The sequence below is a fragment of the Leucoraja erinacea genome, chromosome 31 (assembly GCF_028641065.1).
Source record: "Leucoraja erinacea ecotype New England chromosome 31, Leri_hhj_1, whole genome shotgun sequence".
Taxonomy (NCBI): domain Eukaryota; kingdom Metazoa; phylum Chordata; class Chondrichthyes; order Rajiformes; family Rajidae; genus Leucoraja; species Leucoraja erinaceus.
This window is the reverse complement of record NC_073407.1, coordinates 23,724,999-23,737,251: the sequence shown is the minus strand read 5'-3', so window position 1 is coordinate 23,737,251 and position 12,253 is coordinate 23,724,999. Positions and strand designations below refer to the sequence as shown.

At 43.8% G+C, this 12,253-nt stretch overlaps 1 protein-coding gene across 1 annotated transcript in view; it reads left to right on the top strand.

Moving 5' to 3' along the window:
• The window catches only part of LOC129712119 (astrotactin-2-like), an 863,305-nt gene that overhangs the window by 375,967 nt on the left and 475,085 nt on the right, over window positions 1–12,253 (top strand). The window contains 2 exon segments of the mRNA XM_055660334.1: window positions 3,720–3,866; window positions 7,182–7,349. Coding sequence (XP_055516309.1) covers window positions 3,720–3,866; window positions 7,182–7,349 — 315 coding nt within the window.

Sequence of the window (12,253 nt, the reverse complement as noted above, 5' to 3'; positions counted from 1 at the left end):
CCTGGAGAGGGTCCAGAGGAGGTTTACGAGAATGATCCCTGGAATGAGTGTGTTAACCTATGATGAGCGTTTGACGGCACTGGGCCTGTACTCACTGGAGTTTAGAAGAATGAGTGGGGACCACATTGAAACGTACAGAATAGTGAAAGGCTTGGATAGAGTGGATGTGGAGAGGATGTTTCCACTAGTGAATTCTAGAGGCCACAGCCTCTGAATTAAAGGACATTCTTTTAGGAAGGAGATGAGGAGTAATTTATGTAGTCAGAGAGTGGTGAATCTGTGGAATTCTTTGCACAGAAGGCTGAGGAGGCAGTCATTGGATATATTTAAGGCAGAGATAGATAGATTATTGATTTGTACAGGTGTCAGAGGTTAAGGGGAGAAGGCAGGAGAAGGCATGATTGAATGGCGGAGTAGATTTGATGGGCCGAATGGCCTAATACTACTATCACTTAAGAACTTATGATCTTATGAATACCTAAGAAAAAAATGGAGACAATCAGTAATAGTTGAAAAGTAATTATGCTGGCTTATTGCATATTTTGGATTTGGAAATTAGAAGATAGTTTTGAACAGAAATTGAAGGTGCAGAATGAAACTTTTTTGAACATTGGTATCGGGGGCAATAAAGACTCAGTCATTGTAGATGGTACAAACATGTGCTCCCTTTGAGAACTCTTTCTCCAAGGGTTTCGTCAACCTGTTCACTATAGCGTGAGAGGGAATAGATCTCCCACTCTGTACCCTCGGAGCTAAGCTCGTCTTTCAACCCATTTCCATCCCCAACGGTAAAATCCGTGACCTCCTAGAAAGTATGAAACATTTTCAGGCTGCACGATGTTGCAGCCATAGAGTTGTTGCCTTACAGTGGCAGAGACCCGTGTTTGATCCTGACTACGGGTGCTGTCTGTACTGAGTTGACCTGTTTTTACAAAATGTTAAATGGTCAGCTCGCCATAGACTACAAGACTTACACCAAACCCAAACCAATTAGGAGCAGACGAGGGTATTCGATCCAATTTGTGATCCCACAAGACAAAGACAGATGTGTACAACAATTCGTTCTTCCCCCGCACAATTAAAGCATGGAATAATCTCCACCCAACTATAGTTACCCAACCAGATGCAACTAAATTTAAAGTAGCTCTTTCCTCCCAATAACCCGTTCTGGCTTAAGTCCTCCCTCCACCACCTCCAGTTTAAATTCAATTTGGAATATTTTGGAGGACCAGGAAACCAAGAACCAAGAGTTTGTACGTTTGCCCTGTGACCACATGGGTTTTCTCCGAGTGCTCCACAGTTTCCTCCAAAGACGTACAGGTTTGTAGGTTAATTGGCTTTGGTAAATATTGTAAAAAAGTTAATGTGTATTGAATAGACAATAGGCAATAGGTGCAGGAGTAGGCCATTCGGCCCTGAGAGCCATTCAATGTGATCATGGCTGATCATCCCCAATCAGTTCCCCAATAGACAATAGATAGTGTTAGTTTACTGGGTGATAGGAGGAGAACTTGGACCCGGCGGGTTGAAGGGCCTGTTTCCAGTCGGGACCCTTCTTCAAGGAAGATCTGAAGAACATACTGAACTGAGACATCACCGATCCATGCTCAGCGGAGAAGTTGTTGTCCTGGTGACTCACTCCACCATTTTGTGCCTTTTTTCCCTCAAATAAATGCATATCCACTTTACACTTAACATTCTGTGGTGTCCCCATTGCTGAGAACTCACTTTCAAATGCCAGACATGAAACTCAACTGGGCCGGATGCACACCAGACACTGTTGCTACAAGAGGTCAGAGCTGTGGACCCTGGAACTAGTAACTCCCTTCCAGAAGGCTTTGCAAGATGTGTCAGGTGCAAGTCAAGAGTCTGATGGTGATTGCCTGCTATCCACAGTCTTCACCTCTTGCTTTTGTTCTCAGTAAAAATATATAACTCTGCTCTAAAGGCTCAGCAGGTCAGCACCCAATTTCAAGTGTGAATTCTGTGCACAATACAGAGCTTTAGTAGCAGTGAAATGAGCGGCGATCCTACCCATGTCTGTATTACTGTTCGAGGTTGATGCACACGACATCTCCGGGATTAGTTTTTTTCCACCATCTGTTTTGAGTTTCAGAGATCACCCGCACACTAGCACTACCTTGCACGCCAGGACCGATTTACAATGTGGGAGGAAACCGGAGCGCCCGGAGAAAACCCACGTGGTCACAGGGAGAACGTACAAACCTCCTTACAGACAGCACCCGTAGTCAGGATCGAACCTGGGTCCCCGGAGCTGCAAGGGAGCGACTCTACCACTGTGATGCGCTGCCCTAATGCCCCATATGACAATGTGAAATGACTGGTCTAAAAGCCAAACTACTGCATTTTGGGCAATTAGACAATAGACAATAGACAATAGGTGCAGGAGTAGGCCATTTGGCCCTTAGAGGCAGCACCGCCATTCAATATGTTCATGGCTGATCATCCCCAATCAGTACCCCGTTCCTGCCTTCTCCCCATATCCCCTGACTCTGCTATCTTTAAGAGCACTATCTAGCTCTCTCTTGAAAGTATCCAGAAAATCTGCCTCCACTGCCCTCTGAGGCAGAGAATTCCACGGACTCACAACTCTCTGTGAGAAAAAGTGTTTCCTCGTCTCCGTTCTAAATGGCTTACCCCGTTATTCTTATCCAACATTATTTGAAGCAGTTTTCCTCAGCAACGCCACATGATTATTTGGCGTTTTGGATGGTTGATGTGGAAATGTAATAAGTACCATTAATGTATTTAAATTCATTCATCTGCAAACCAACACTCTCCGACACATTTTAGAATTAATCCAGACTGGCATGCAGTTTCTCTTGTGTGACATATTTTAATAAGCTTGAAGCTGTCATATTTAACGGAGCTTTGTATATTATTTTGCGCAAGTTATAATTGTCAGTGGTGATCAACTTTGGCGTTTTTTTCACAGTGAAAGTTATTCCACTCATGCCTGGTTATGTTATCAAACAGCTTTAAGTGTATAATCATAGAATGAGCGCTGACCAGGAGTTCTATGCGCAAAGTCGTAAAATCCATCAACCTAATGGGCCTGTCCCACTTACGCAACTTTTTCGGCGACTGCCGGCACCCGTCATAGGTCGGCAAAATTTTTTCCAACATGTTGAAAATTCAGCGGCGACCAGAAAGACGCCACGACTCTTTGGGCGACGGAGGAGACGACTCACGACCACACATGCGACATCCTGGCGAGAAGTCTGGTGAAGCCTGTATGGTTGTGAGCAGTCGCCCAAAGAGTCGTACCTTGTTCTGGTCGCAGTCGGATTTTAAACCCGTTGAAAATTTTCGGAGACCTGCTGCGAATATGACGGGTGCTGGCAAGTCGCCAAAAATAATTGCTTGTGGGACAGGCCCATTAGGGATTGATGGAAACGGACATTGATGTGGTGGGACAACGGTCCCGTTTCTGTCGTGTCGTGTGCGACTCAATAACATTGTGAAAATTGAGAATTTAGGCCAGATTTGATTGCAAGCTTTGAGACCAATTATTCCTCGAATAACTATGGTTTATATTCGGGGTTTTAACATACCAATTGTCATTCAAGTTTAATGAGGAGAAAAGGGAATAAATGTACTTTAATGTCTCTGGTCGGCACAAGCTGGAACACAGCTGAGGAATGTTAAAGGATGTGGGAAGCCAAGATATTTTTGTAAAAAGATGCTTTGTTTTCTAGGATCGCCCAGAAGCCCCTTGAACAGAACGGCCCTTACTTTGATCACTGTGAGCAGCTGTATTCTAACCGTGGTATATGGAGGCCACTTGACCTGCCCTTTGATGGTGAAGGTGACCCTACATGTCCCAGAGCACTTCATTGCCGATGGTAAGTTTTTCTATCACGGATATCTATAGAAAGCTGTAGAACTTTTCCGTTGTGTAGGAAGGAATCGCAGATGTTGGTATGCACCGAAGATAGACACAAAGCTATCAATCACAATCATACTTTATTAGCCAAGTTTGTTTTGCAACACACAAGGAATTTAATTTGCCAAGTCAGTCTTATAAGTAACAAGCAACGGAACACACAAAATACATTTCAACATAAACATCCACCACAGTGACTCCTCCACATTCCCCACTGTGGTGGAAGGCGAAAAAAAGTTCAAATCTCTTCCCTTTGCTCGATCGGGGGCCTCGAGCCCTCCGTTGACGGGATGATCTTGACTCCCGCAGCAGGCGACGTTTTGGCCCTCCGCATCGGGGCGATCAGCACCGGGGAGATGTCAGCTCCCCCGCGTCGGGGCTGGTCGAACCTCTACATCGTTGGAGCTTCCCGACTCGGCATCTCTCCCGAGACTGCGAGCTCTCGATGGTAAGTCCGCAGGCCGTGGTCGGAGCGATCCCAGGCAAGGGATTGACTGCAATGTTAAGCCCACGCCCCGTGGTGAGGCCCAAAGTCAGTCCGAGGAGGCCTCCAGCTCCATCGATGGCAGGCCGTAGAGCGCCCGGAGATGCGACCCAAAAATTAATCACATCTCTGGCAAGGTCAGAAACTGAAAAATAAAGTTTCAACGACCCCATCCCCCCCACTGCCAACACAAAACAAAACAGAGAACATTTCCACAGACATTTAACAAACTAAAAAGAAAAAAAAGCCAAAAAAACACTCCGACTGTTGGCGGGGCTGCACATCGTGTTTCGCCCCTGCTGGAGTAACCCCAGGACATACAGTAGGTTTAAGGTGAAGGGGAAAATAATTTAATAGGAATCTTAGGGGTAGCTTTTCACACAAAGGATGGGTGGGTGTATAGAACGAGCTGTCAGAAGAGGTAGTTGAGATACGGCCAATTGCAACGTTTAAGAAACAGTTAGACAGATACATGGGTAGGGCAGGTTTGGAGGGATATGGGCCAAACTCTGGCTGGTGGGACTAGTGTAGATGGGACATGTTGGCCGTGGTGGGCAAGTGAGCTGAGCTGCCTGTTTCCACGTTGTATCACTCTTTGACTGAGCGGGTCAGGCAGCATCTGTGGAGAAAAGGAATAGGCGACGCTTCGGGTCAAGAAGAAGGATCAGGTCTGATGAAGAGTCTTGACCCGAAACGTCGCCTGTTCCTTTTCTCTAGAGATGCTGCCTGACCTGCCGAGTTACTCCAGTCTGCTTCAGAATGATGCCATTGGTGGCCGTTACTTGTGGAGAATTGATTAATTATTTTGATATACCTGGACTTGAAAATTGATAAATAACAACTATGATGTGAACTTATTGCTAATGGAAATTGGATAACTTTTTTCCCCCACTAGATATTTTTCCTTTATATCTTATACACTAGAAATATTATCGCAAACAAATTTACAAAACCACAAAGGTGTTGAAGCCAGACTGTTGGTTTTCCATTTATAATAATTTTATTTCTTGGTTTTTCTGCTCATCAAGGAGTTTCCCGTTTTGCTGTGTTTAGTTGAGTTTAGTTTAGTTTAAAAATACAGCGTGGAAACAGGCCCTTCGGCCCACCAAACCCGCGCCGACCAGCGATCCCTGTACACTAACACGATCCTACACACACTGGTGACAATGTACTATTTTACCAAAGCCAATTAACCAACAGACCTGTACATCTTTGGAGTGTGGCAAGAAACCAGAGCACCTGAAGAAAACCCACGCAGGTCATGGGGAGAAAGTACAAACTCCGTGCAGACAGCGCCCGTTGTCAGGATCAAACCCGAATCTCTGGCGCTGTAAGGCTGCAACTCTACCGCTGAGCCACCGTACTCTGAATGCTGAACATGTTAGAAGTTGACAAAGATCCTGCTCATGAATGATGTATACACAAAACTTTAAGGTCTGGTTTGCAAAAGGATTGTACATGATTTGTACTCAAATTCTGGAATGAAAGAAGGCGTCAGAACATTTCTGACCTTCAATAGCACAATGCTCCCATTCTATTTGCCGTTTTTGTGACAAGATTGCTAAGTTACAGGAAAGGGAGCTATACATTTCAATATGTGTTTACTAAAGATTATTCTGACATGATAACTATCTTGCTTCAGAATTTTTGTTCATTGTTTGTGTTGATCCCTGTTATTACAACAATTGTTTCTTCATTCAGGGGAGCTAGATAGAAGCAGCAATGTAAGTTCTCCATGTTCTCTTAGAAACTTAGAAAATAGGTGCAGGAGTAGGCCATTCGGCCCTTCGAGCCAGCACCGCCATTCAATAAGATCATGGCACATCGTCCAAAATCAGTACCCCGTTCCTGCTTTCTCCCCATATCCCTTGATTCCTTTAACCCTAAGAGCTATATCTACAGTAACTCTCTCTTAGAAACATCCAGTGAATTGGCCTCCACTGCCTTCTGTGGCAGAGAATTCCCCAGGTGGCTCCAGAGATGCTGCCTGACCCAGTTGAGTTACCCCAGCATTTTGTGCCTGTTTTTGGTAGAATCTGGGATGTTCCTGATTTAGGAGTATATTTTACTTTAGACTGGAGAGGTATAGTGCAGAAACAGGCTCTTCGGTCCACCAGGTCCACGTCGACCAGCGATCACCCCACACACTAACACTATCTTACGAGTTAGGGACAATTCACAATTATACCAAAGTCAATTAACCTGCAAACCTGTACGAAAAATGTTCAACATGTTGAAAATCCAGCGGGGACCAGAAAGACGCTACGACTTTGGCGGCTGAGGAGACGACTCACGGCCATACAGGCGACAACCGGCGACCATGTGGCGACAGCCTACTTATTTAGTTTATTTAGTTGTTTATCTTTTAATATTTTACCTTGTATGTATCGTTAGCTTTTAGAAATGTTTGAATGGTGCACTGACTGGCTGACATTTTAAAATTTCGTTGTACATGGTTCATGTTACAATGACAATAAAGAAACTATTCTATTCTATTCTAGACGCCTAAAAAATCACCTAAGTGGGACAGGCCCATTAATGTTACGGGTTGAGAAGCTGTACGATCTTCATTTATAATGACATCTCGACCACTTGGTTGAATGGCTTTTACTTCTTGAAGTCTTAAAAAAATAATTCTTGTCAACTTTGTCCGTGATGTATGGTTGTTCAACATGAGCAGGTTCTTTAGTAAAGCCTTTAGAGATTCTTTCCTTATAAAAAAAAAAGACAATCTGTGTGAAATCAGATTATTCCATTGGATTTAATTCTGGATATTTCTGCATTCTTCAGGAAGCAGCTTCGTGGTCAGTGAGGGAAGCTTTCTGGATGTTTCCGACTGGTTGAATCCTGCCAAGTTATCCTTGTTTTACCAAATCAACTCCACATCTGCATGGACGAGAGACCTTTGTGGGCAAAAGACGTTGGAGCCTTGTGAACACGTCTGTGATGAGGAAACTGGTAAGCTGTGAATCCTTCAACCCCTTGGAGGCAACGAGTCATTGAGTCATAAAGGCCATGCCGTCCAACTTGCCCACGTTGACCAACATGTCCGGTCTACATTAATCCCACCTGCCTGCATTCGGCCCACATCACTCCAAACTTGTTCTATCCAGGGACCTGTCTTATTGTTTCTTAAACGTTGCAATAGTCCCAGCCTCAACTACCTCCTCTAGCAGATCGTTCCATACACCCAACACCCTTTGTGTGAAAACAATTATGACACAAGGTTCCTGCAGTATTAAATCTTTCCCCCTTCACCTCAAACCCATGTCCTCTGGTTCTTGATTCCCCTACTCTGGGCAAGAGACAGTGCGTATACCCGATCCATCTCATGATTTGATACACCTCTATAAGATCACCCCTCATCCTCCTGCGCTCAAAGGAATAGAGTCCCAGCCTGACCAACCTCTCCCTATAGCTCACGCCCTCGAGTCAAGGCAACATCCTCGTAAATCATCTCTCTCCCCTTTCCAATTTGACACCATCTTTCGTATAAAATGGTGCCCAGAACTGAACACAATACTCTAAATGCTGCCACACCAATGTATCATGCAACTGCAACATGACCTCCAAACTTCTATAGTCATGACTTTGAGATTGTTGCTCAAGGAATTTATGCAACGTATTCACTTAATTTGTTTTTGGTCGTTATATTAATAATCTTTTCACTTACACCCAAAATAGTGTGTAAAGAAAATGCAAGTAGAACTTTTAGTGCCTTTTTTCCTCCTCAGGCATTTTTCAATGTAGTTTGGGAGACATAATAGGTTCTAGCATTCTTTCCAAAGAAGGAGTGATAAATTCTCCCTGCTCGGAAATTATATTTATCCATCAATTGAATTTCTGTTAACTTATTCATTGTTACTTTTTAAATCTCTGCACTCTTTCTAGCTTATCGACACATGTGCACTACTGAGGTGATGTCTGCTACATAATTTTACCGGGTTCCTTACTGGGAGAAGGCAAGAACGGGGTACTGATTGGGGATGATCAGCCATGATCACATTGAATGGCGGTAATGGCTTGAAGGGCCGAATGGCCTACTCCTGCACCTATTGTCTATTGTCTATTGTACATACAACAAAACATTTCACTGTACCTAGGTACATGTGGCAAGCAAGTACAATACAATACAATAATACTTCATTAGCCAAGTATGTTTTGCAACATACGAGGAATTTCATTTGCCAAGTATCGTTCATTCATTCATTCATTCATTATGATAGTGTTTTTGGTAGATTGAGAAGGTTTAGTTTTTAGTTTAGTTTAGAGCTACAGCGTGGAAACAGGCCCTTCGGCCCATCGAGTCCGCACAGACCACTGATCTCCGCACATTAACACTGGGGACAATTTACAATGATCCCAATCCAATTAACCTACAAATCTGTACGTCTTTGGAGAGTGGGAGGAAACCAAAGATCTCCGAGAAAACTTAACACAAGTCACGGGGAGAACGTGCAAACTCCATACAGACAGCGCCCGTAGACAGGATGGAACCCGGGTCTCTGGCACCGTAAGGCAGTAGCTCTTTACGTATTTTATCACCCAGAGAAAATCCACGCAGGTCAGAGGGGGAACGCACAAACTCCGTACAGACAGCACCCGTAGTCAGGATCAAACCCGGGTCTCTGGCGCTGTAAGGCAGCTACTCTACCGTTGTGCCACTGTGCCGGTATAAACAACAGCAATTGTTAAATAAACAACAACATCTCATTATGAAGCAACATCAATAACATTACAAATCCCTAGCCCGATTCTTAAGCACAGTTTTCCTGAACTTGGTGTAACCCATGCGTAAGTTTACAGAATTTTAATTGCAAATCACTATCAGAATAATTAAAATTTCTACTGTCTGATGTTATCTTCCTATAAGCCGCCATGCTGCAAAATCTTCATACCCCCGGGTGAATCTACAAGTCTTATGACTATGCTGATTATGCTTTGGGGAAGTTTCTAAGATGAATCTGGTCCATGCTGACCAGTGATCTCTCACACGAGCACTATCCTACACACACAGTGGGGGACAATGTACAGTTTTTATCAAAGCCAATTAACCTACAAACCTGTGCGTCTTTGGAGTGTGGGAGGAAATCGGAGCACCCGGAGAAAACCCACGCAGGTGACGGGGAAGAAAGTGCAAACTCCGTTCAGACAAGCGCCCGTAGTCAGGCCCGTATCTCAGAGCTCTCCCGAGTTTTAACAAAAAAATCAAACTCGTGGGAAGTACGTAGCGGGTTCGTCGGAGCTCGTGGATGTCTCGTAGCGGCTCATAATGCTAACGGCAGGTACTCGGGAAACCCGGAAACTGGTGAAGTTTTTTCAACAGTGTGAAAAATTTCTATGAGTGAAAAAATACTCGTGATGAAGTACCACGAGTATGATTTTTTTTTAAACTCGGGAGAGCTCTTGGTGCTCACTCACTGGAGAGCATCTAAAATAGAGTTCTTGCTCCCATGCATTTTGAACAGTTTTACAGTCTGTTCATATGGTTAACACAATCTGCTAAAATGTCAAATTAAAATAAGTTAATCAATGTCAGTCATCTCCAAACACTGCTTTAATTGAAGGTAAATTAGATTCCAAAGAACAAGGGACTTTTTTAATTTCTGTTTTCTCGTATTATCTCTCCAAATCTCATCATTTTTCACCAGCGTAATATCGTGGCCTTTTCCAAAAAAAATGCCAGCCCTATTTTGATATTTAACTACTGGATCATAAGGGAAGGTTTTAAAAGGAAAATGTCATGATTTGTTTTTTTTTTCCAGCTGGGATATAAGCTTGACATTTCCGCGGCTGTTTGCAGTGAAAAGTCTGAGAATAGCTCATTTATGGGCAGTGAGAGGCTGAGGGACAAGGTGCATGGTTAATGGGGACATTTTACAATCGATTATTTTATCCGATAGCAGAACTGACTTTCTCTCGATGAGCAAAATCTCATAAATCGGCCAATATTAGTTTAGTTTAGAGTTTCAGCACGGAAACAGGCCCTTCGGCCCACTGAGCCAGTACTGACCAACGATCTCCCGTACACTTGTTCTATGTTATTCCAGTATCGCATCCTACACACTAAGAGAAATTTACAGAAGCCAATAAGAGTCACAGAGTGATGCAGCGTGGAAACAGGCCCTTCGGCCCAACTTGCCCACAATGGCCAACATGGCCCAGCTACACTAGTCCCACCTGCCTGCGCCTGGTCCATATCCCTCTAAACCTGCCCTATCCATGAAGAAGGGTTTCGGCCCAAAACGTTGCCTGTTTCCTTCGCTCCATAGATGCTGCTGCACCCGTTGAGTTTCTCCAGCATTTTTGTGTACCTGCCCTATCCATGTACCTGTCTAACTGCTTCTTAAACATTGGGATAGTCCCAGCCTCAACTGCCTCCTCTGGCAGCTCGTTCCATACACCCACCACCCTTTGTTCGAAAAAGTTACCCCTCAGATTCCTATTAAATCTTTTCGCCTTCACCTTGAACCTTTGTCCTCGATTCCCCTATTCTGCACAAGAGACTCTGTGCATCTACAAACCCGCGATTCTTTGGAGTGTGGGAGGAAACCAGAGATCACGGGGAGAACGTGCAAACTCCGTACAGGCAGCACCCGTGGTCAGGATGGAACCTGGGTCCCTGGAGCTGTAAGGCAGCAACTCTACCGCTGCACCACCTTGTATGGTTGCTTATAACTGATCCTTTTAATATATCCATCGTCACACCCAAATCCTTTGAGACCACCTAGATTTCTTATGTCCATTCACCTATATTACCAATTAAATTAGTTCACTAATCATTCCCCATATTATTTATCTCGGCATGCCTGGTAAGTTCAATGATCTTGCTGTTTGGTTTGTCTGCCTGTCTTTTAAGTACACCCATTATTGGCCTCACTGCATAAACTCTGTGGGATAGAAAAATCCATAGCTGATGCTGATGTAACGATTATTGAAGACACAAAATGCAGGAGTAACTCAGCGGGTCTGGCAGCATCTCTGGAGAAAAGGAATAGTTTACGTTTCAGGTCGAGCCCCTTCTTCAGACTGAGAGTCAGGGGAGAGGGGAAACGAGAGATGTAGGCACACAGAACAAATGAATGAAAGATCTGCCAAAAGCAACGATGATCAAGGAAAGGTTGGAGCCCCCAATGATCCATGGTTGGCTGTGGGGTAGGTGACAACGAGTTACACAGACAGTGATACGAACACCTATTCCTTTTCTCAAAGACCTTTCGTCAAAGGCTTTTCACCCTACCTCAGTACACGTGACAATAAACGGAACTGAACTCTCTCCAGAGATGTTGCCTGACCCGCTGAGTTACTCCAGCATTTGGTTTCTATCTTCGGTTTAAACCAGCATCTGCAGTTCCTTCCGACAGAGTTGGGTAATTGAGATCGGAGGCGTTGTAATTATTTTAGTCTTTTCTGTGATCTATTTTCACCTCACCAACACAGACTTTTCCCGGAGGTGACTAAGTGGGGTATAAATGTTTTCTGGTGACAAATGTAAACTCCATGGAAGTTGCCGTATTAACTTGTGATTTTAATGAACAGATTTTGTTTTCCAATTAACAAACAAATAACAGCTAAACCAGCCATTTAGGAGATACATTTAATTCATCATCCAGTATTTAATTGAATAATTGAATCAATTTTATTAGCCAAGCATGTATACATATAAGGAGTTTGCCTTGGTGCTTTGCTCGCAAGTAACAACACGATATACAGTAGACAATTAAAAATAAAACATTATAATTTAGACATGTGAAGAATGAAATAAATACCAGAGCACAAGGATGCTACAGACTTCTGGCTGTTGAGGAGAGCTACTGCTCGTGGAAAAAAATCTGTTATTATGTCATTTAATTAAACAATTC